At 47.2% G+C, this 25,800-nt stretch overlaps 1 protein-coding gene across 2 annotated transcripts in view; it reads right to left on the bottom strand.

Moving 5' to 3' along the window:
- Positions 1 to 25,800, bottom strand: part of LOC136631773 (NXPE family member 1-like) — a 301,785-nt gene that overhangs the window by 88,644 nt on the left and 187,341 nt on the right. For both annotated transcript variants that reach the window (XM_066606108.1, XM_066606106.1), the window contains 2 exons: positions 13,452 to 13,721; positions 1,517 to 1,608 (listed from right to left, as the gene is read on the bottom strand). In XM_066606108.1, coding sequence (XP_066462205.1) covers positions 1,517 to 1,603 — 87 coding nt within the window. In that variant the 5' untranslated portion in view covers positions 1,604 to 1,608; positions 13,452 to 13,721. The remainder of the gene's footprint in view (positions 1 to 1,516; positions 1,609 to 13,451; positions 13,722 to 25,800) is intronic.

Raw genomic sequence — 25,800 nt, 5'->3', positions numbered from 1 at the left:
AATACTGTGTGATCAAAATACTCAGTACACCCCTAGATGAATTCATTAAAGGGTCTAGTCTTCAAAATGGGGTCATTTGTGGAGGTTCTCCATTGTTTTGGCTGCTCACGGGCTCTACAATTGGGCAATGGGGCCTAAATCCCTGTCTGTTCTGAATGCCATCGGCTGCTCCTTTAATTTTGGGCCCCGTTGTGGATATGGACATAATATTAGGGCCACAATAGGTATATTTCTAAAAACAGGACAAACAGTGGGATCCATTTTGGGGTGCAAGTCTTTATTCATATGTGTGCTGTACAAGAAGAACTGTTTTTAAAATGACACGATTGCCAAAAAAATGAAATCATAATTTTTTCCTTCTGCTTTGCTTTGTTTAATTCAAATTACCCATTGGATAATGGCGATCATGTGACAGGAATCGCATACAGTGGTGCCTTGTGACATCACCCTGTTCTCGGCTACACATACTAGCCAGTAGCAGAGTGATATTAAATTTTCCAGGCCTCCCCAACTTCTACGCGTGTGCGTGACTTAATGTCATCTGGCGCACATGCGCAGTATATAGAGTCAGGTCCTGGAACACCAGAACGCCACAGGACATCGTGGAGGATGGGGGTGAGTGCTCTCAGTTTCCCTCATGGATTTGATACGTGAGCGGAGCTGAAACTAACTATTTTTTACTTTCTATTTACTTTAATGCGATCGCTGTTATCCATTGGATAGCTGCAATCGCGTGACCAGGGGTCGGATGTCCCAGCCCCCTATCACAGCTCCAGGTTGTCAGCTACTTCTGGCAACCGACAGCAGTGAGCTGTCACATCCACGGCCTGCAGGGCTTTAATGCTCAGAGTGAGCGTGTTTTTACGGCCGTGAGGATTAAAGCCCACCAAAGCAGGACGTAAAAAGGCAGGTTAAACTGCCCCCCCCCCCTTTGGAAAGAAGTATGGTATGACTCCAGGTAATGGAGGGGCTGATTGCATTATGGGAAATATGTGAAACAGAAAGTAAAACATCCAAGGGCTCACTCACATGGGCTTATGTGTCCTGCTCATTACATGCATATTTTTCACGCCCGTGAAATACACAGTACTCACCAAATAAGCATGTACATGTATATTTGCTGTGGATATTAAATCTCCATAGCCTGTATTGGTGCTCATTATGAGTGTTTATGGCCCAATAGAAATCAATGGGCTGTTAGCACCGCATATTATGCGTGTGAAAAATAGGTGCATATTATGCTGCCAGCATCTATCTATGTGAATGAGCCCTAACTGTCAGGATGGCGGCTGGCAGGAGGCCGCTCTGCATAGAAGTGCCTGGAATACATAGAGTAGACCTCCGAAGTGTGAGAGCTAGTCAAATGAGGGGGCAGACATGGAAAAATGTATTTGGGGAAGTGGTCCTTTAACAGTAAATACTGTAAACTGTGTCTTCATGCCTCCGGTTTCTCTGCGCACTCCACAGCCACACAACACATAGTCATCTTTAGTAAAACAATCCACATTATAATTACCTTTATTAATGTGTGATGGGAGACAGAGGTCAGAAAAATAATAACGGTAAGAGCCAGGAATCTCTTGGACATTGCTGTGTTGGCCATTAGACCTGAGGAAGAAAGGAAGTTTCTTGTTGAAATATAACACACAAAATAACCTGTCTAACACATCATCCAATATACCGCGCTACTTCTTATGGCGGAGATGGAAATGGAACACAGAAAATAATGACAGGATTGGCAGAAAATGAATTGTTTGGGAACAGATTCATCCCGGATGAAGCACTTCATGAAGAGACCTAAGGGTCTCAGAATTAGCGTTGCACATCGTGATCCACTGGGTGATGAAACGGAGCCAATTTTCACTAAATCAGATCAGATCAACCTGACCCAAGTTTTTCTGAAAATCCCTGAAAAAATGTCTTTCCCTTGACTGAGTGCTTAGCATTATTTCTTTACCATGTAGAGATCCCAGGTTCAAATCTCATCAAGGACAGCATTCACATGAACTTTGAAAAACTCTATTCAGGTGTTGCTCTTGGTCAGGTTTGAACCTGCAACTCCAGCACTAAAAGACAACAGTACTAACAACTGAGCACCACACTTGTCCTTTCTGCTCCACAGAAGGAGAAGAACAAGAAGAATAAATGCAAATAAAACATAAAAACTCTATACAGATGTTGTCCTTGGTAAGACTTGAACCTAGGAACCAGAGAAAAAGAAAGTGAAGAAGTGGAAGAAGAAGGAGGAAGAGAAGCAGGAGATGAAGGAGAATAAAAAGATCTTTGGCTTCTTCTCCTTTTTCTTCGTCTACTCCTACAGAAAGCAAAGAACGTGGAGGAGGAAGGAGCTTGGTTGCTCACTTTTTAGCAATGTCGTCTTGCAGTGATGGAGTCCAAAGTTCAAAACTAGCTCAGGGCAACATATGTATGCATTTTTAATTTTCCTTCTGTTTACTCTTCTCCCCATTTTCCTCCTCTGAAGAAGAAAGAGCAAGTGTGGTGGTTCGGTTGTTAGCACTGTTGCTTTGCAGTGCTGGACCTCTCGGCTCAAATCAGTCCAGGGGCAGCATCTGCATCGAGGTTATTTGTGTTTAATCCTCTTGTTATTCTCCACTTCTGGAGATAAAAGAACAAGCATGATGTCCATTCATTGAAGAAGAACCTCCATCACCTTCATCTTTTAGGGACATATTGGAGGCCAAATTAGTGCATTTGATTTTTATTCCCATTAACTTTATCAGGGTTTTACCAGATAAAACAAGCTCTTCCCTATCCACAGGATATCCGCAGCATAGACAATAACTTGCAGATCGGTTAGTGTCTCACCGCTGAGACAGAAATACCCACTTTGGTATCTTGACTGTCCCATTGAAATGAGTGAAGCGCTGGGAAAGCAATTACATATTACCCTTAACTAACCCCTTCCCGACACAGGACGTAAACTTAAGTTCTGGGTGAGAAGGAGTTCCCACAAATTGCGGTGTGTTTGACTTATCAAAGTATTTATCCACTATTATCCTGCATGATAAAGGTCATCAGAAAGAAAAATACACAATGCCAGAATTGCACTTTGGTCTCCCCGTCTCCAAGAAAAATGTAATAAAAAGCTATTAGAGATGAGCGAGCACCAAAATGCTTGGGTGCTCGTTGCTCGAGTCAAACTTTCCGCGATGTCGAGAGTTTGTTTCGAGTAACGAAGCCCCATTGAAGTCAATGGGCGACTCGAGCATTTTTGTATATGACCGATACTCTGCTCAGGTTTTCACTTGTGAAAATCTGGAAAACCAATGAAAGTGATGGAAACGCCACAGAAACGGATAGGGCAGGCGAGGGGCTACATGTAGGGCTGCATCTCAGGTTCCGAGGTCCCACTATTAAGCCACAATAGTGGCAAGAGTGTGCCCACCCTAACAATTTTTACTTCGGACAAACCCTCATTAGCAAGGCACTCCTTAGCTAAGCACCACACTACCTCCAACCAAGCACAAGCACTGCCTGCGGGACACACCGCTGCCTCTTCTCCTGGGTTGCATGCTGCCCAACCCACCGCACGACCCTGCGTCCACAGCACACACAAAAGTGTCCCTGCGCAGCCTTCAGCTGCCCTCATGCCACACGCTGGCTTCATAGCCACACCACCCTCATGTCTATTTATAAGTGCGTCTGCCATGAGAAGGAACCAGAGATACACACTGCAGAAAGTTGGCAGGGCCAGGTAGTGACCCTCTTTAAAAAGAAGGGGGGGGGAGCGATGGCCCACAATGCTGTTGAGAATCGATGAGAAATTGACGTTTGATCTTCATTCCAATCCTGTGCCACCTCCATCAGGAGCTGCAAACGTGGTCATAAAGGGGACTTAGGTGCCAGCCCAGCACTTCTACACATCTCGGTGTGGGAAGTATGTGAGCGGGCCCTGGGTCTGCCTCCGTACCAGCAAACACCTTGTGTGGCCCAAGGTGCTGCGAGTGACATAGCAATGGGGACTCCATGTGTCCACACACTACTCATTCTGTTTGGGTGTCGGATACCTCATCGACAATGGGGGGTAAACAATCTGCACTCTGCACCCTACCCAAGTCTGTCAGTGTTTTGGGGACAGACAGGTAAAACACCTCTATGGAAAGTCTGTGTGCACCCACAGCATGGGTGGGTCCAAGGAACTTTAAGACAGTACACATAAAGAAAATCAGAGTGCCCAAACATGGCAGACTTTCGCTGCACCGAGGACTAAGGCCTCTGCACAAACCCTCAGCAATCGCGGGCATAGAGCAGACTCCGGTGCTAGCGTAGCTGTGCACGTCTCATTAGTGCTGTATCGCTCTTCTTGTTTGTCCCATTGCAGTGCCCCGGATAGCTGTGGTAACGTGAGAGAAAATACATGTTGGCCTCAGCCCACAATCCATGCCCTATTCAGTCTGGGTTTTTTTGGGGGGCCAGATAGGTAAAATACCGGGATGGGAAGACTTAGTGCACCCATAGTATACACCGACCCCTTTAATATTCCTGTAGCAAAGGTATAAGTTGACCCCAGTAACAGTTATGTTGCAGAAGTCTAGGGAGACCCCAGTAACATTTCAGTAGTAACAGTATAGACAGACCCAAGTAACATTTCATTAGGAGAAGTATAGGCAGACCCCTGTAACATTTCTGTAGCAGAAGTATAAGCAGACCCCCTGTAACATTTACGTGGCATAAGTATAGGCAGACCCCAGTAACATTTATGTAGCAGCAGCATTGGCAGACCCCTGTAACATTTGTGTATCAGCAGTATAGGCAGACCCCTGTAACATTTCTGTAGCAGCAGTATAGACAGACCCCTGTAACATTTTTTGTAGCAGAAGTATGGGAAGACCCCTGTAACATTTCTGTAGTAACAGTATAGACAGACCCCAAGTAACATTTCTGTAGTAACAGTATAGACAGACCCCAGTAACATTTATGTAGCAGCAGTATAGACAGACCCCTATAACATTTCAGTAGCAGAAGTATAGGCAGATCCCTATAACATTTCAGTAGCAGCAGTATAGGCAGAGCCCAGTATTAGTAACATTTCTGTAGTAACAATATAGACAAACCCCAGTAACATTTATGTAGTAACAGTATAGGCAGACCCCAGTAACATTTATGTAGCAGCAGTATAGTCAGACCTCTGTAACATGTCAGTAGCAGCAGTATAGGCAGAGCCCAGTATTAGTAACATTTCTGTATTAACAGTATAGACAAACCCCAGTAACATTTATGTAGTAACAGTATAGGCAGACCCCAGTAACATTTATGTAGCAGCAGTATAGTCAGACCTCTGTAACATTTCAGTAGCAGTAGTATAGGCAGACCCCTGTAACATTTGTGTAGCAGCAGTATAGGCAGACCCCTGTAGCATTTCAGTAGCAGCAGTATAGGCAGAGCCCAGTATTTGTAAAATTTCAGTAGTAACAGCATAGACAGAGCCCAGTAACATTTCTGTAGTAACAGTATAGGCAGAGCCGAGTAACATTTCTGTAGTAACAGTCAAGGCAGACCCCAGTAACATTTATGTAGCAGCAGTATAGGCAGATCCCTGTAACATTTGTGTAGCAGCAGTATAGGCAGACCCCTATAACATTTCAGTAGCAGCAGTATAGGCAGAGCCCAGTATTAGTAACATTTCAGTAGTAACAGTATTGACAGACCCCAGTAACAATTCTGTAGTAACAGTATAGATAGAGCCGAGTAACATTTCTGTAGTAACGGTATAGGCAGACCCCAGTAATATTTATGTAGCAGCAGTATACGCAGACCCCGGTAACATTTGTGTAGCAGAAACATAGGCAGACCCCAGTAACATTTCTGTCGCAGCAGCATAAGCAGACCCCTGTAACATTTCTGTAGCAGAAGTATAGGCAGACCCCTGTAACATTTCTGTAGCAGAAGCATAGGCAAAACCCAGTACCATTTTTGTAGCAGAAGTATACGCAGACCCCTGTAACATTTTTGTAGTAACAGCATAGACAAATCTCAGTAACATTTCTGTAGCAGAAGTATGGGCAGATCCCAGTAACATCCTTGTGGCAGCAGTATAGGTAGACCCCTGTAACATTTACGTGGCAGAAGTATAGGCAGGCGACTGTAACATTTAAGTGGCAGCAGTATAGGCAGAGCCCAGTAACATTTTTGTAGCAGAAGTATACACAGACCCCTGTAACATTTACGTGGCAGCAGTATAGGCAGACCCCAGTAGCATCCTTGTGGCAGCAGTATAGGCAGACCCCTGTAAAATTAATGTGGCAGCAGTATAGGCAGAACCCTGTCACATCTACGTGGCAGAAGTGTAGGCAGACCCCTGTAACATTTATGTGGGAGCAGTATAGGCAGACCGCTGTAACATTTAAGTGGCAGCAATATAGTCAGACCCCTGTAACTTTCTTGTAGCAGAAGTATAGGCAGGCAGACCCCAGTAACATTTCTGTAGTAATAGTATAGGCCAACCTCTGAAACATTGGGGTACCATGAGCGTAGGTGAAGGCCGGAAAAATTAGTTAGATAAGAGTGTAGGCGTGGGCCCGTAAAATAGGTGTACCAATAGTACAAGTGTACCTATGAAAAATGTATCAACCGAGAGGGCAGGTAAAACCCAGAAATATTTTTTGAAATATACAACTCACTGTTGCATAATTTGTAACAGAGCCTTTAGGTAGCTCTGTTGAAACAATTGGTTCATCTTAAAGTATCAATACTTTTAAAACTTAGAAAAAATGTAAAAACATTGCTGTATGAGCCTTTTGGGCCGCAGAAAAATTGGCCATTCAGCGCGATGACATGTTGTTTCTGGAGGAGGAGTGGCAGGAGGAGGACTAATGTCAGAGACAGATTGACAAAGCTAAATGCTCCATTTTCCCGGTGATAGAGAAGAGTGCTTTTATCTGTGGTTGCAGCGAAAAGAATCTTTAGGTCCGCTGCTCTCCGCCAGTGGAGAAGAGAAGTATGGGGAAATCTAGGCTTTGTTCATCTTTATGAGTGTAAGCATGTCGGCACTGGCAGTTGACAGGCGGGTACGCTTGTCCGTGATGATTCCCCCAGCTGCACTAAACACCATCTCTGACAAGACGCTAGTGGCAGGGCAAGCCAGCACCTCCAGGGCATACAGCGCAAGTTCGTGCCACGTGTCCAGCTTTGACACCCAATGGTTGTATGGCGCAGAGGCATTACGGAGGACGGTGGTACGATTGGCTACGTACTCCCTCACCATCTTTTTACAGTGCTTCCTCCGACTCAGCCTTGACTGGGGAGTGGTGACGCAGTCTTGCTGGGGAGCTATAAAGCTGGCAAAGGTTTTGGAGAGTGTTCCCCTGCCTGCGCTGAACATGCTGCCTGATCTCCGCACCTCCCCTGCTACTTGGCCTCGGAACTGAATCAGATGGGAAGTTTAGCATCACTTTGTCCACCAGGGCCCTGTGGTATTGCATCTCTCGTACCCCTTTCCTCTTTGGGAATGAGAGTGGACAGGTTCTCCTTGTACTGTGGGTCGAGAAGGGTGTACACCCAGTAATCCGTGTTGGCCAGAATGCGTGTAACGCAAGAGTCACAAGAAAGGCAGCCTAACATGAAGTCAGCCATGTGTGCCAGGGTGCCAGTACGCAAGTCATGGCTGTCCTCACTAGGAAGATGACTTTCAGGCTCCTCCTCCCCCTACACAGGCCATACATGTTGAACAGATGAGAGGCAAGCAGCATGGGAACCCTCTGCTGTGGGCCCAGCTGTCTCTTCCCCCTCCTCCTCCTCCTCCTCCTCCTGCTCCTCCGACTCCTCCTCCAAAACCCGCTGAGATATAGACATGAGGGTGGTCTGGCTATCAAGCAACATACTGTCATCCCTCATCTCCTGTTCCAACCGCAAAGCGTCGGCCTTTATGCCTTGCAGCGAACTTCTCAGCAGGCATAGCAGCGGGATGGTTACGCTAATGATTGCAGCATCGCCGCTCACCATCTGGGTAGACTCCTCAAAGTTTCCGAGGACCTGGCAGATGTCTGCCATCCAGGCCCACTCCTCGGTAAAGAATTGGAGAGGCTAGACCTGGACTCCATGGAGGAAACTGAGATCCATTTCCTAGCCCATGAAATTTCAAAAAATATCTAGACTAAGAAGAGAACAAACCGTCTCCCCCCCTCCCCCTGGACACTCTGTCAAAAGGAGTATCCTTCTCAACTTTGAAGCCATATATGCAACTTTTACTGTATGGAATATATATGAAAACTCAATAAAAACTGATTTAAAAAAATAAATAAATAATAATAAAAAAAAAAAAGAATTGGGGAGACTGACTACCGCTACGCTGCCCATGTTGGAGTTGGTATTCCACTATTGCTCTACGCTGCTCATAGAGGTTGGCCAACATGTGCAGCATAGAATTCCACCGTGTTGCCCCGCTGCACAGCAGCCGATGCTCTGGCAGATGAAACCAATGTTGCAGGGTCCTCAGGGTGGCAGCATCCGTGGTGGACTTGCGGTAAGGTGCACAGACGGGCGCGCCTTGCCGAGCAGGTCAGACAAGTGGGGGTAGTTTTTAAGAAACCGCAGAACTACCAGATTGAAGACCCTGGCCAGGCATGGCACGTGTGTGAGGCTGCCGAGCTGCAGAGCCGCCACCAGGTTACGGCCGTTGTCACACACGACCATGCCAGGTTGGAGGCTCAGCGGCGAAAGCCAGAGGTCGGTTTGCTCTATCAGACCCTGCAACAGTTCGGGGGCTGTGTGCCTCTTGTCACCTAGGCTGAGTAGTTTCAGCATGGCCTGCTGACGCTTGCCCACTGCTGTGCTGCTGAGCCCCACCACACCGACTGCTGGCGGCGTGCTGCTCACACTTCTTAATTGAGAAGTAGAGATTGTGTAGGAGGAGGAGGGGGAGGGTTTAGAGGAGGTGGCATAGACCCCCGCAGATACCAGAACCGAGGAAGGACCCGCTATTCTGGGTGTGGGTAGGACGTGTGCAGTCCCAGGCTCTGACTCGGTCCCAGCCTCCACCAAATTCACCCAATGTGCCGTCAGGGAGATATAGTGGCCCTGCCTGCCAGTACTTGTCCACGTGTCCGTGGTTAAGTGGCCCTTGCCAGTAACCGCGTTGGTGAGGGCATGATTGATGTTGCGGAAGACGTGCTGGTGTAGGGCTGGGACGGGACATCGGGAAAAATAGTGGCGACTGGGGACCAAGTAGCATGGGACCGCCGCCACCATCATGTTTTTAAAAGCCTCTGTTTCCACAAGACTGTACGGCAGCATTTCCAGGCTGATCAATTTGGCAATGTGCACGTTTAAAGCTTGAGCGTGCAGGTGCGTGGTGGCGTATTTGCGCTTTCGCTCCAATGCTTGCGCTAGCGACAGCTGGACGCTGCGCTGAGAGACATTGCTGGATGGGGTCGAGGACAGCGGAGGTAAGGGTGTGGGTGCAGGCCGGGAGGCGCTCGTGCCTGTGTCCTGAGAGGGGGATTGGATCTGAGTGGCAAATTGGGGCACAGGGGGAGAGGCAGTGGTGCGACCCGGAGGTGGTGAACGACCTTCGTTCCACCTTGTGGGGTGCTTGGCCATCATATGCCTGCGCATGCTGGTTTTTGTGAGGCTGGTAGTGGTGGCTCCCCGGCTGATCTTGGCGTGACACAGGTTGCACACCACTGTTCGTCGGTCGACCGCGCTCTCACTGAAAAACATCCACACCTTTGGACACCTAGGCCTCTGCACGGTGGCTTGGCGTGAGGGGGTGCTTTGGGAAACAGTTGGGGGATTCTTCGCTCTGGCCCTGCCTCTACCACTGGCCACCCCACTGCCTCTTCCAACCTGTGCTGCTGCACTTGCCTCCCCCTCTGAAGACCTGTCCTCAGTTGGCTTAGCAAACCTGGTGGGGTCAGTCACCTCATCGTCCAGCGGCTCTTCATCCGAATCCTCTGTGCGCTCCTCCCTTGGACTTATTGCCCTTACTACTACCTCACTGATAGACAACTGTGTCTCATCATCATCGTCCTCCTCACCCACTGAAAGCTCTTGAGACAGTTGCCAGAAGTCCGCAGCCTCATCACCCGGACCCCGGGAATATTCCAAAGGTTGGGCATCGGTCACGACATACTCCTCAGGTGAGAGAGGAACTGTTTTTCCCACTCAGGGCAGGGACCCGAGAACAGTTTCTGGGAGTCTGCCTGCTCATTAGAATGTGTCATTTTAATGGAGTGAGGAGGCTGGGAGGAAGGAGGAGCAGCATCGACAGGATTCAGAGTTGCAGCAGTGGACGGCGTAGAAGACTGGGTGGTCAATACATAGCTGGATGCATTTTCTGCCATCCACGACAGGACCTGCTCACACTGCTCTGTTTGTAATAAAGGTCTACCACGTGGACCCAAAGAATGTGATATCAAGCTGGGGACCGCAGAAACTTGCCTCTATCCTAATCCCGCAGCAGCTGGCTGCGATTCACCTGGACCAGGAACTTGGCCTGTGCCCACACCCTCACTTGGACCTCCGCGTCCTCACCAGTGTCCACATCCTCTAGCCCTACCCCTACCCCTCAGCATGGTGGATTACGAATAGAGCAGACACAGAGCGGTGTAAATAATTATGGAATTATTGACGTACAGTTGGAGGCTGACAGCGGTATTGTAATGCTAACTCCAGACTGAAACAAAGAATACGAAAGCTGCAAACAGGCCTAGCTGTGCAGTACTGATGCACTGCAACTCCCACCAGACACCCAGTAAATTTCAGACGGTCAGAGCTAGACATAAGAAGAAGCTTTAATTTAACATTTAAAAAAAAAAAAGAATACAGGCTATATAGCGTGTATATGACTTTCCCTCTATCAGTGACTGTGGCCGTACGTTGTGCATGAAGTTGATGGCAGACACAGAGCGGTATAAAAAATTATGGAATTATTGGCGTACAGTTGGAGGCTTACAGCGGTAATGTAACGCAAACTGCAGCCAGAAAAAATTATACGGAAGGCTGCAAACAGGCCTAGCTGCGTAATAGTGAAGCACTATAACTTCCAGCAGCCACGCAGTAAAATGCACACGGTCACAGGTAGCCCTAAGAAGGACCGTTGGAGTTCTTGCAGACAGGATTCTACACTACCACTGTCCCTGTCTCACCAGCACTGCCCCTATACTCTGTATAATTGACTGCAGACTGAGAACGCTATAGCTGTAATAGCCTGCACAGCCCGAGATGAAAAAAAAAAAGTGGGGCGCAAAACTGCTCCCAGCAGCCACAACAGTAATGCACTTGGTCAGATGTGGCCCTAAGAAGGAACGTTGGGGTTCTTGAAGACAGGAACCTACACTAACACTATCCCTGAATGAGCAGCAGCACCTTCCCTGATCTCTGCCAGCGTGTGTCTGAGGTGAGCCGCGGGCGGGACCGCTTTAAGTACTCGGCGGTCACTTGATCTCATCAGCCACTCACTGCAGTGGGGTGGGATAGGGCTGGTACGTCACAGGAGGAAGTTGTAATGCCTTCCCTGCATGTCTATTGGCCAGAAAATGGCGCTAAACATGCAGGGAAGGAAATGGAATTGACTCGAGTACCGCGTGGTGCTCGTCTCGAGTAACAAGCATCTCGAGTACCCTAATACTCGAACGAGCATCAAGCTGGGACGAGTACGTTCGCTCATCTGTAAAAGCTGTCTAAACATCAAATGAACTTCAAAACACCAATAGAAACTACAGAAAATCCGGGAAAAAAATTGAGCCCTCGCACAACTAAATCGATAGAAAAGTTAGAAAGTCAGCAGATGGTGGCAATAAATAATTTTATTTTTTCCAAAAATATTTTATTTTATAAAAGTAGTACAACAAAAAAAACTAGAGAAATGTTGAATCATAATAATTGTACTGACGCAGGGAATAACATGATCAGGTCATTTTTGCTGCAGTGTGTTGCGTGTTAACTTACCATGATGCTGTATACTGCTGTTAGTATAGTTTTACCGTAAACCCCTCCCCACCCTCCCCCCAAAAAACTGAGGCAAAATGCTTCTTTAGTTCATTTTGCATCCCGAAAAACACAATAAAAGTGATTAAAGAAGCTGTATGTACCCCAAAGTGGAAGCAAAAAAAAAAACTATAGCTCATCACGCAAAAAGCAAGCCCTCACAGAGCTCCGTCCATGGAAAAATAAAAAAATTATAGGACTTTGAATGCAGCGATGTAGAAAAAAAATGGATTATACCTACCTGATAATCAGGTTTCCAGTAGTCTCCACGACAGCACCCGTACCTTCAATTGGTGCTGTCGTGGAGACGACTGGGGGAAAAAATGGATTATACCTACCTGATAATCAGGTTTCCAGTAGTCTCCACGACAGCACCCGTACCTTAATTGGTGCTGTCGTGGAGACGACTGGGGGAAATATTAATAATTACAAAGGGATTTTATTGTGCAAAAAAAATTAATAATTTTGGTATCGCCCTAATCATGCCGACCCGCAGAAAAAAAATGTATCCTGTTATTTATGCTACATAATTAACACTGAAAAACAAAAATTATAACAATGCTAGAATAGATGTGTTTTCTCTCCCTGCTCTAAAACAATTAATTAATAAAAGTTTTACAATACATTATATGTACCCACATATGGTACCAATAAAACCTACAGTTCACCACACAAAAAACAAGATCTCATATGGCCATGTCGATGGAGAAATAAAAAAGTTCTGGCTTTTGAAAAGTGGAGCTAAAAATCCCCAAAAAATCGTTGCATCTTTTGGGCCAAATTAAGCCAAAGTCACTAAGGGGTTAAAAGGAAAGTGTATTCAGAAATTGACCTATTGTATAAACCAGGGGTGAATACTTCTGAGACTGCAGGAGTCGGTGAAAGTGGCATTTTGTGGTGAATTCTGAGAAACTACTTGCTATGTTTGTTGTGTTAAAGTTTTTAAATTGTTCTCATTTGTTTGTCTTTTTTAAAACAGCCGATAGTTTGTACATTTGCCCTGTGTTCTCTATAGAGCCCCCGCCACTTTATCCACTTCTCTTTCCCATACAGAGCCGGTCACCTGTCTTTCACCACCTCTTTTGCCACAGAGGGGCTTATCATCTTGTGCCATCGCCTACTCTTACTCCCACCAAGACTCACTTCATATTCTGTCTCTTCTTCTCACAAAGCCCAGCCACTGTGTGTTTCCCCAGGGCCGGCCCCCCTCCCTCCTCCCCGGTAACTAGCTGCATGGAGCCCATAAATTCCTGATGTAGCCCTGAGCAGAAGCGCTGCGCCTTTTATTTTTTCATTCCCCAATATCTATTAGATTATTACAATAGGAACCATCCAATAATCCTGAGCTTCTCGCTCTCGGGCTTCTCCTCAGTTTCAGAGCTGAAGAAAACCTAGGAGTGAGAAGGGTCTGAATTCTGAATAGATTCAGGGGACTGCTCAGCGATTAACTAGAATGAAACATGCAAGTGCTTTCAGAAACTAAATATGCAGGTACTGTAGCTCACCTGTGGTTAACTCTCCAGTGCCTGGATGTATGATAGGAATCCTCACCAGACGCTTTAGTTACAGATTTTCTGCACCATCTTCAGGGATTCTGTGGTGAATTCATCTTCTGGGACTTCAGAAGCAAATGTGGTAAATGACATATGACTGGTTGAAGCACCAGAGGTGAGATCTGCATCTGTTTTAAAGGTTAATTAAGGGCACATTTGAAGTTGACGGTTATAAAGAAGATTTGGAGAGATGAATGTATTGATGTCTTCTCGCTGCTTCCTCTTAAGAACAATAAATGGGAGAAAGGTAAATCTAATTAAAGCAATAAGGAGGAAGAAAAGTATAACTCTTACGTGAGCTTTTAACTCTTTCCATAGAGCTTTTGCAATTAGCTCCAGGCCTTCGCTATTCCTGTAACACGGCTCACCCATATGTGATCTTATTTACACCCAACTATACTGGGTTCAATGCAGGTAACATTCAAACTGTTAAGCTCCAGTACAATGAAGAAAAACCTGTTAAAGGATCCAGCAGCAGGATTTACATAAAGTCACAAGCTTTCTTTAAACATGATTAAAAACCATACAGGAACATTTCAGGGCAACTCATTGCAGTCCTTCATCACGGATGGTTCCGGTAAGGTTTTTAATAGAGATGAGCGATCACCAAAATGCTCGGGTGCTCGTTGCTCGAGTCAAACTTTTCGTAATGCTCGAGAGCTCGTTTCGAGTAGGAACCCCATTTAAGTTAATGGGCGACTCGAGCATTTTTGTATGGGACCGATGCTCCGCATAGGTCATGACTAGAGATGAGCGAGCACCAAAATGCTCGGGTGCTCGTTACTCGGGACGAAATTATCACGATGCTCGAGGGTTCGTTTCGAATAACGAACCCCATTGAAGTCAATGGGCGACCCGAGCATTTTTGTATTTCGCCGATGCTCGCTAAGGTTTTCATGTGTGAAAATCTGGGCAATTCAAGAAAGTGATGGGAACGACACAGCAACGGATAGGGCAGGCAAGGGGCTACATGTTGGGCTGCATCTCAAGTTCCCAGGTCCCACTATTAAGCCACAATAGCGGCAAGAGTGCCCCCCCCCCCCTCCCAACAACTTTTACTTCTGAAAAGTCCTCATTAGCAATGCATACCTTAGCTAAGCTCCACACTACCTCCAACAAAGCAGAATCACTGCCTGCATGACACTCCGCTGCCACTTCTCCTGGGTTACATGCTGCTCAACCCCCCCCCCCCCCCCGCACGACCCAGTGTCCACAGCGCACACAAAACTGTCCCTGCGCAGCCTTCAGCAGCCCTCATGCCACGCCACACTCATGTCTATTTATAAGTGCGTCTGCCATGAGGAAGAACCGCAGGCACACACCGCAGAGGTTTGGCACGGCTAGGCAGCGATCCTCTTTAAGAGGGGCGGGGCGATAGCCCACAATGCTGTACAGAAGCAATAAGAAATCCAATCCTGTGCCACCTCCATCTGGAGCTGCACACGTGGGCATAGCAATGGGGAACCTATGTGCCACACACTATTCATTCTGTCAAGGTGTCTGCATGCCCCAATCAGACCGCAGTTTTTTATAAATAGTCACAGCCAGGTGCAACTCCGCAATGGGAATTCCGTGTGCACCCACAGCATGGGTGGCTCCCTGGAACCCACCGGCGGTACATAAATATATCCCATTGCAGTGCCCAACACAGCTGATGTAACGTCAGCTGTAATGCAGGTGGGCTAAAAATTTATTTGATTACACTGTAGGCAAGGGCCCCCAAAAATTGGTGTACCAACAGTACTAATGTACCTCAGAAAAATTGCCCACGCCCAACCAAGAGGGCAGGTGAAACCCATTAATCGCTTTGGTTAATGTGGCTTAATTGGTAACTAGGCCTGGAGGCAGCCCAGTTAAAATAAAAATTGGTTGAGGTGAAAGTTTCAACGCTTTAATGAGCATTGAAACGTATAAAAATTGTTTGCAAAAATTATATGACAGCCTTGTGGGCCTAAGAAAAATTGCCCGTTCGGCGTGATTACGTGAGGTTTCAGGAGGAGGAGCAGGAGGAGGAGGAGGAATATTATACACAGATTGATGAAGCAAAAAGGTCCCCGTTTTTGATGGGGATAGAGAATGATGCTTCCATCCGCGGGTGCAGCCTACGTATTGTTTAGGTATCGCTGCTGTCCGCTGGTGAAGAAGAGAAGTCTGGGGAAATCCAGGCTTTGTTCATCTTGATGAGTGTAAGCCTGTCGGCACTGTCGGTTGACAGGTGGGTACGCTTATCCGTGATGATTCCCCCAGCCGCACTAAACACCCTCTCTGACAAGACGCTAGCCGCAGGACAAGCAAGCACCTCCAGGGCATACAGCGCGAGTTCAGGCCACGTGTCCAGCTTCGACACCCAGTAGTTGTAGGAGGCAGAGGCGTAACCGAGGACGGTCGTGCGATCGGCTACGTACGCCCTCACCATCCTTTTACAGTGCTCCCGCCAACTCAGCCTTGACTGGGGACCGGTGACACAGTCTTGCTGGGGAGCCAGAAAGCTGGCAAAGGCCTTGGATAATGGTCCCCTGCCTGCGCTGTACATGCTGCCTGATCTCTGCGCCTCCCCTGCTACCTGGCCCTCGGAACTGCGCCTTCGGCCACTAGCGCTGTCTGATGGGAAGTTTACCATCAGTTTGTCCACCAGCGCCCTGTGGTATAGCATCATTCTCGAACCCCTTTCCTCTTCGGGAATGAGAGTGGAAAGGTTCTCCTTATACCGTGGGTCGAGCAGTGTGTACACCCAGTAATCCGTAGTGGCCAGAATGCGTGTAACGTGAGGGTCACGAGAAAGGCATCCTAACATGAAGTCAGCCATGTGTGTCAGGGTACCTGTACGCAACACATGGCTGTCCTCACTAGGAAGATCACTTTCAGTATCCTCCTCCTCCTCTTCCTCTGGCCATACACGCTGAAAGGATGACAGGCAAGCAGCATGTGTACTCTCAGCAGTGGGCCAAGCTGTCTCTTCCCCCTCCTCCTCTTGCTCCTCCCCCTTCTCCCCCTCCTCAATGCACTGAGATATAGACATGAGGGTGCTCTGACTATCCAGCGACATACTGTCTTCCCCCGCCTCAGTTTCCGAGTGCAAAGCATCTGCCTTTATGCTTTGCAGGGAACTTCTCAAGAGGCATAGCAGAGGAATGGTGACGCTAATGATTGCAGCATCCCCGCTCAGCATCTGGGTAGACTCCTCAAAGCTTCCAAGGACCTGGCAGATGTCTGCCAACCAGGCCTACTCTTCTGTAAATAATTGAGGAGGCTGACTCCCACTACGCCGCCCATGTTGGAGTTGGTATTCCGCAATAGCTCTACGCTGCTCATAGAGCCTGGCCAACATGTGGTGCGTAGCGTTCCACCGTGTGGGCACATCGCACAGCAATCGGTGCACTGGCAGATGAAACCGATGTTGCAGGGTCCGCAGGGTGGCAGCGTCCGTCTTGGAGTTGCGGAAATGTGCGCTGACCCGGCGCACCTTTCCGAGCAGGTCTGACAAGTGTGGGTAGCTTTTCAGAAAGCGCTGAACCACCAAATTAAAAACATGGGCCAGGCATGGCATGTGCGTGAGGCTGCCAAGCTGCAGAGTCTCCACCAGATTACGGCCGTTGTCACACACGACCATGCCCGGTTGGAGGCTCAGCGGCGCAAGCCAGCGGTCGGTCTGCTCTGTCAGACCCTGCAGCAGTTCGTGGGCCGTGGGCCTCTTCTCTCCTAAGCTGAGTAGTTTCAGCACGGCCTGCTGACGCTTGCCCACAGCTGTGCTGCCACGCCGCGCGACACTGACTGCTGGCGAAGTACTGCTGCTGACACATCTTGATTGCGAGACAGAGGTTGCGTAGGAGGAGGAGGAGGAGGAGGGTGGTTTAGTGGAGGAAGCATACACCGCCGCAGATACCACTAAATTCACCCAATGTGCCGTTAGGGAGATATAGTAGCCCTGCCCGCCTGTGCTTGTCCACGTGTCTGTGGTTAATTGGACCTTGGCAGTAACCGCGTTGGTGAGGGCACGTACAATGTTGTGGTCGTGCAGGGCTGGGACGGCACATCGGGAAAAGTAGTGGCAACTGGGAACCAAGTAGCGCGGGCCCGCCGCCGCCATCATGCTTTTGAAAGCCTCCGTTTCCACAAGCCTATACAGCAGCATCTCCAGGCTGATCAATTTGGCAATGTGCACGTTTAACGCTTGAGCGTGCGAGTGCGTGGCGGCGTACTTGCGCTTGCGCTCAAACAGTGGCGCTAGCGACGTCTGGACGCTGCGCTGAGAGACATTGCTGGATGGGGCCGAGGACAGCGGAGGTGAGGGTGTGGGTGCAGGCCAGGAGACAGTAGTGCCTGTGTCCTCAGAGGGGGGTTGGATCTCAGTGGCAGGTTGGGGCACAGGGGGAGAGGCAGTGGTGCAAACCGGAGGCGGTGAACGGCTTTCGTCCCACCTTGTGGGGTGCTTGGCCATCCTATGCCTGTGCATGCTGGTGGTGGTGCCTCCCCAGCTGATCTTGGCGCGACAAAGGTTGCACACCACTGTTCATCGGTCGTCAGGCGTCTCTGTGAAAAACTGCCATACCGTAGAGCACCTTGACCTGTGCAGGGTGGCATGGCACGAGGGGGCGCTTTGGGAAGCTGTTGATGGATTATTCGGTCTGGCCCTGCCTCTACCCCTGGCCACCCCACTGCCTCTTCCAACCTGTGCTGCTGCACTTGTCTCCCCCTCTGAAGACCTGTCCTTAGTTGGCTTAGCAAACCAGGTGGGGTCAGTCACCTCATCGTCCAGCGGCTCTTCATCCGAATCCTCTGTGCGCTCCTCCCTTGGACTTACTGCCCTTACTACTACCTCACTGATAGACAACTGTGTCTCATCATCATCGTCCTCCTCACCCACTGACAGCTCTTGAGACAGTTGCCGGAAGTCCGCAGCCTCATCACACCCTGTGCCCACACCCTGACTTGGGCCTCCGCGTCCTCGCCCGCGTCCACGTCCTCTAGGCCTACCCCTACCCCTCAGCATGGTGTATTACCAGTAGTGCAGAAACAGAACGCTGTAATTAAATGTGCCGCTTATTGGCCTGTGGTTGGAGGCTGACTTCGCTTACGGAACGCCAGGAAATAATTTGGAGGACTACTACACCCAGCAGAGACCCAGAACACTGAGGACAGTCACAGGCAGCCCAAATAGATTTTTTTCCCCAAATGTTTTTGCAAAGGCCCACTGCCTATATTCAATCAATATATCTCTTCTCTCTCTGCGTCACCACTACTGGCCCTGGAGTATGTCAAAGAACTGCAGAGTGTTGCACTGTGGACTCCAATACAGTGGTGATTTAACAGCCCAGACAGAGCCAGGAAATAATTTTGCGCAAGCCTGCTGTAACACTTAGCTGGCTGCGTATGAATGAGGACGACTACTACACCCAGCACAGACCCAGAACACTGAGGACAGTCACAGGCAGCCCAAATAGATTTTTTTCCCCAAATGTTTTTGCAAACACCCACTGCCTATATTCAATCAATATGTCTTCTGTCCCTGCCTCACAATATATGTCTTCTGTCCCTACCTCACCACTACTGGCCCTGCACTATATCTAATTACTGCAGGGTGCAATGCTCTGCACGGCCGATATACAAAAAAAAAGTGCAACACTGCAAAAAGCAGCCTCCACACTACTGCACACGGTTAGATGTGGCCCTAAGAAGGACCGTTGGGGTTCTTGAAGCCTAAAATACTCCTAACACTCTCCCTATAGCAGCTCCAACAAGATAGCACTTTCCCTCCTCTATGTCAGAACGCATCTGTGGCGAGCCGCGGGAGGGGCCGATTTATATACTCGGGTGACACCTGATCTCGCCAGCCACTCACTGCAGGGGGGTGGTATAGGGCTTGAACGTCGCAGGGGGAAGTTGTAATGCCTTCCCTGTCTTTCTATTGGCCAGAGAAGCGCGCTAACGTCTCAGAGATGAAAGTGAAAGTAACCCGAACATCGCATGGTACTCGTTACGAATAACGAGCATCTCAAACACGCTAATACTCGAACGAGCATCAAGCTTGGACGAGTACGTTCGCTCATCTCTAGTAAGTATACATAATTTTTTTGTTAATTTTTTATTTTTATTTTATTTTTTTTACACTAAAAAATCCTGTTTGCATCTCACCTACCGTGAAACACCCAGTTAGTATTATGATCTGGGGAATTTGCATGATTAATGGGAATATACATAGATCTGTTCCAAGATAATGAAGCATTTATTTTTCAACAGGTTTCAGTTCCATATTTCTTCTGTCTGCAAAAAGTGGTTTCCAGATAATCATCTTCCACTGCTGGAGCGGTCTGGGAATAGCCAAGATCTTAACATAAATGAAAATCTATGGAACCGACTAAAAAAACTTGTTACTCTGGAACAACCCGGCAATTACAGCCCATTAATAGAAGCAATAATTTAATCCTGGTTTCACATAATAATAGCTGCAGAACTAGAAAACTTGGCTCACTCCATGGGAGGGCGTTGTAATTAACTCTAAAGGTTTCCTAACTCGCTATTAACTGACGAGACAATTTATGTAAATCTCATTTCTTTCTACGTGTTTCACTTATCTTCTTTAGGGCTCAGTCACATGGGCGTTTTAACGTCCGATTATTCGCGCATTAAAAAAGATGGCACTATATAGAACCAATGCTTTCCAATGGCAGCGGTCACATATGCAAATTTTACTTGCGCAAAAACACCTGCAGCGAAAATTAAAGGACACCGTTTTTAAAAACGCGGCTATCTGCGTTCTGTGTTTGCAAAGATTTGTCACAAAAACCCAGGAATTGCCATTGCCTGCTATTGTTTTTCGAGCACACCGCACTGTACTCCCATCATCTGCGCAAGTGCAAAGGCTTCCATGCTGAAAGTGAAATCAATAGCAAATGCTGACAATGTTGTCCATATTGGGGCTACCGTGTAACTTCTGGCCACAGGGGTCGTGTGAATGGAGGCATTTAAAGAACTTTTGCATTGCCTGCGCTCCTCCTGGCGAAGGTTCATAGACGTATGCATTTTAGCGGCTTTTTTTTCGTAAGCAAATCAGATCTCATTTCGGTCAGCTTTTCTTGGGTACAATTAAAATAGTTAGCCTATTTTTAGACCAAAACATAGAATATTACACTTGTTAACATACTTTTTTTGCCTCCTGGGCTTTTCTACGTCACCAACTGCATGTTGCAATCGTCTGTAAATATTTTGGACCCCAGTTCATGTGTTTCCACACCTGCTGAGTACGCTTCCCTTAGTTGAAGTATGTGTAAATGTTGCACCTTCCATTCGCCCAAGGCTATGACCTTCGAAATTTTTCACAACTGTTTTCGATGAATTCAGGGTGTATGTTCCCCGCCTCTATGCCTCCACTATATAAGATTCCTGGTGGCGTGGGTGAAGTATGGCTGACATTTATAAGGCTAAACAATATGGATAAAATGGATTTGATCCGCGCTGTGGAGAGGCGGTCCGCCTGTGGGATACGCACTGCAGTGCGTATAAGAATCGCGGAACCAAGATAGTGCGGTGGCAGGAGGTTGCCCAAGCAACATATCGGATGTGATGGCGCACTTTCAGCGCCAGTACCCAGAATGCAAAGAGTGAGTTGAATGTATTCTTTGTTTTTGCACCCTGCTTACACTATGTTATGTTCCAATTTTCGCTCCCCCCGACCCCAAATTGCTTCTAAGTATCTGTTTAACACGTCTGTGTTTTTCACCCGATGTACATAAACTATGGTTGCCGTGTATGTGCCTTTATGATATTTATGTAGTCTGACCTACTGGCCTGAAACACTTGCATGCCATTGCCTTGTGTGTTGGGCCCTTCGCTGTGACATTATTTTGTGTCCTGATATTGTACATGTTTTTGCATTTTTTTCCGACTTTCTTATATTTATATTGCATGGACAATTGCTTGATCACTTTGTTTTCTGTTGAATTTTCCATTTTTAGTTGCTGAAGTTATGACATTGTGGTGCTCTATACGTGACGCCTTTCAGAAGAGCCTCATAAAAAGGCATGAGCAGGGCTCATTGGCACACCCGTACAAGTTTGCATGGCATTTAAAGTTTCTGCGGCCAATTATGGACTTTGCCCTGTAAGTAGAAACAAATATCGCAGTAGGGGCCCCCAGTAGGTTATCTTGGGAAAAATCATCAGAAAGTACAGACAGCTTGTTTTAATGTTAAAATTGTATGTATTTCATCCCACTACCAGTGTGTATAAACCACTCCTGTAAAGATGGTGCTGAGGTCTGCCTATACTGCTGCTACAGAACTCATACTGGGGTCTGCAAATACTGCTGCTACATAAATGTTACTGGGGTCTGCCTATACTGCTGCTGCAAGAATGTAACTGGGGTCTGCCTATACTTCTGCCACGTAAATGTTACAGGGGTCTGCCTATACTGCTGCTCCAAACAAATGTTACAGGGTTCTGCCTATACTGCTGCTACAAGAATGTTACTTGGGTATGCCTATACTGCTACCACGTAAATGTTACAGGGGTCTGCCTATACTTCTGCCACATAAATGTTACAGGGGTCTGCCTATACTTCTGCCACGTAAATGTTACAGGGGTCTGCCAATACTTCTGCCACGTAAATGCTACAGGGGTCTTCCTATCCTGCTGCTCCATAAATTTTACAGGGGTCTGCCTATACTGCTGCTACAAGAATGTTACTTGGGTATGCCTATACTGCTACCACGTAAATGTTACAGGGGTCTGCCTATACTTCTGCCACATAAATGTTACAGGGGTCTGCCTATATTGCTACCACGTAAATGTTACAGGGGTCTGCCTATACTTCTGCCATATAAATGTTATAGGAGTCTGCCTATACTGATGCATCATAAATGTTACAGGGGTCTGCCAATACTGCTCCCACCTAAATGTTACAGGGGTCTGCCTATACTTCTGCTACAAGAATGTTACTGGGGTCTGCCTATACTTCTACTACAGAAATGGTGCTGGGGTCTGCCTATACTGCTGCTGCAGAACTGATACTGGGGTCTGCCCATACTGCTGCTACATAAATGTTACTAGGGTCTGCCTATATTGCTGCTGCAAGAATGTAACTGGGGTCTGCCTATACTTCTGCTACGTAAATGTTACAGGGGTCTGCCTATACTGCAGCCCCCTAAATGTTACTGGGGTCTGCCTATACTTCTGCTACAAGAATGTTACTGGGGTCTGCCTATACTGCTGCTACAAAAATGTTACTGGGGTCTTCCTATACTTCTGCCACGTAAATGTTACTGGGGTCTGCCTATACTGCTGCTACAAAAATGTTTCAGGGATCTGCCTATACTTCTGCCACATAAATGGTAAAGGGGTCTGCCTAAACTGCTTCTTCATAAATGTTACAGGGTTCTGCCTATACTGCTGCCACTTAAATGTTACAGGGGTCTGCCTATATTCTGCCACGTAAATGTTACAGGGGTCTGCTTATCCTGCTGCTCCATAAATATTACAAGGGCTTGCAAATACTGCTGCCGCCTAAATGTTACTGGGGTCTGCCTATACTTCTGCTACAAGAATGTTACTGGGGTCTGCCTATACTGCGGCTACAAGAATGTTACTGGGGTCTTCCTATACTTCTGCCGCGTAAATGTTACTGGGGTCTGCCTATACTGCTGCTACAAAAATGTTTCAGGGGTCTGCCTATACTTCTGCCACGTTAATGTTACAGAGGTCTGTCACACTTCTGCTACAAGAATTGTACTGGGGTCTGCCTATACTGCTGCCACGTAAATGTTACAGGGGTCTGCCCATACTTCTGCCATGTAAATGTTACAGGGGTCTGACTATACTGCTGCTACATAAATGTTACAGGGGTCTGCCAATACTTCTGCTGCGTAAATGTTACAGGGGTATGCTTATACTTCTGTCATGTAAATGTTACAGGGGTCTGCCTATACTGCTGCTCCCTAAATGTTACAGGGTACTGCTTATACTTCTGCTACAAGAATGTAACTGGGGTCTGCCTGCACTGCTGCCACGTAAATGTTACAGGGGTCTGCCTATACTTCTGCTACAAGAATGTTACTGGGGTTTGCCTATACTGTTGCCACTTAAATGTTACAGGGGTCTGCCTATACTTCTGCCACGTAAATGTAACAGGGGTCTGCCTATACTTCTGCCATGTAAATGTTACAGGGGTCTGCCTATACTTCTGCCACGTAAATGTTACAGGGGTCTGTCTACACTTCTGCTACAAGAATGTTACATGGGTCTTCCTATAGTGCTGCCACTTAAATGTTACAGGGGTCTGCCTATACTCCTGCTACGTAAATGTTACAGGGGTCTGCCTATACTTCTGCCACATAAATGTTACAGGGGTCTGCCTACACTTCTGCTACAAGAATGTTACTGGGGTCTGACTATACTGCTGCCACGTAAATGTTACAGGGGTCTGCCTATACTTCTGCTATGTAAATGTTAAAGGGGTCTGCCTACACTTCTGCTACAAGAATGTTACTGGGGTCTGACTATACTGCTGCCACGTAAATGTTACAGGGGTCTGCCTATACTTCTGCTATGTAAATGTTAAAGGGGTCTGCCTATACTTCTGCTACAAGAATGTTACTGGGGTCTGCCTCTACTGCTGCCACGTAAATGTTACAGGGGTCTGCCTATACTTCTGCCATGTAAATGTTACAGGGGTCTGCCTGTACTTCTGCCACAGAAATGGTGCTGGGGTCTGCCTATACTGATACTACAAGAATGTTACTGGGGTCTGCCTATACATGACTTACATAATAGGCTAATATACAAAATGAGACAGCTCGGATTGGGCGAAAACGTGTGTAAGTGGGTAAAAAATTGGCTCAATGATAGAAAGCAGAGGGTGGTAATAAATGGTCCGTACTCTGATTGGACCACAGTCGCTAGTGGGGTGCCACAGGGTTCAGTATTAGGCCCCACTCTGTTCAACATATTTATCAATGACCTGATAGAGGGGCTGCACAGTAAAATATCAATATTTGCAGATGACACAAAATTATACAATCTAATTAATGCAACAGAGGACAATGTGCGGCTACAAACGGACCGAGATAAACTGGGGGCTTGGGCAGAAAAATGGCAAATGAAGTTCAATGTTGATAAATGTAAGACTATGCACATGGGCAGGAGAAACGGATGTCACCAATATTCACTTAATGGGGTACCACTAGGGAAAAGTGATATGGAAAAGGATCTGGGGGTATTAGTGGATAGTAGACTAAACTGGAGTAACCAATGCCAGTCAGCTGCTGCAAAGGCAAATAAAGTCTTGGGGTGCATTAAAAGACGTATAGGGGCGAAGGACGAGAACATTATCCTTCCATTATATAAGGCACTTGTCAGGCCTCACATGGAATACTGCGTACAGTTCTGGTCACCGGTGATCAGGAAAGATGTCACAGTGCTTGAGGGGATTCAAAGAGGGGCAACTAAACTGATACATAGAATGACGGGACTGGAATACCCAGAGAGGCACCAAAACTGGGATTATTTACTTTAGAAAAAAGACGGCTAAGGGGTGATCAAATAACTATGTATAAATACATGAGGGGACGATACAAGGATCTCTCCCATGATCTGTTTACACCCAGGACCACGATGGTAACAAGAGGGCATCCGCTACGATTAGAGGAAAGTAGGTTTCATCACCAACATAGAAGGGGATTCTTTACTGTAAGAGCAGTTAGACTGTGGAACTCTCTGCCGGAGGAAGTGGTGATGGCAAAATCCATAGAGGAGTTTAAAAGGGGACTTGATGTCTTTCTGGAGAGGAAGGACATTATAGGATTTAAATCTTAGGTTAATTGTGAATCCGGGTATACAGGCAGGTAGGAACTAATAGGGGTTGATCCAGGGAACAGTCTGATTGCCATTAGGGAGTCGGGAAGGAATTTTTTCCCCAAAAGGGCTAATTGGCTTCTGCCCTTGGGGTTTTTTGCCTTCCTCTGGATCAACACAGGAGGATAGACAGGCTGGACTAGATGGACATTGTCTTCATTCAGCCTTACATACTATGTTACTATGTTACTATGTATACTGCTGCCACGGTAATGTTACAGGGGTCTGCCTTTACTTCTGCCACGTAAATGTTACAGGGGTCTGCCTTTACTTCTGCCACGTAAATGTTACTGGGGTCTGCCTATACTGCTGCTCCATAAATGTTACAGGGGTCTGCCTATACTGCTGCCACCTAAATGTTACAGGGGTCTGCTTATACTTCTGCTACAGAGAGTGTTATTGAGGTCTGCCTATACTGCTGCCACATAAATATTACAGGGGTCTGCCTATTCGTCTGC

The sequence above is a fragment of the Eleutherodactylus coqui genome, chromosome 6 (assembly GCF_035609145.1).
Source record: "Eleutherodactylus coqui strain aEleCoq1 chromosome 6, aEleCoq1.hap1, whole genome shotgun sequence".
In the NCBI taxonomy this organism is placed as follows: Eukaryota; Metazoa; Chordata; class Amphibia; order Anura; family Eleutherodactylidae; genus Eleutherodactylus; species Eleutherodactylus coqui.
This window is presented reverse-complemented; position numbering and strand designations above follow the sequence as displayed.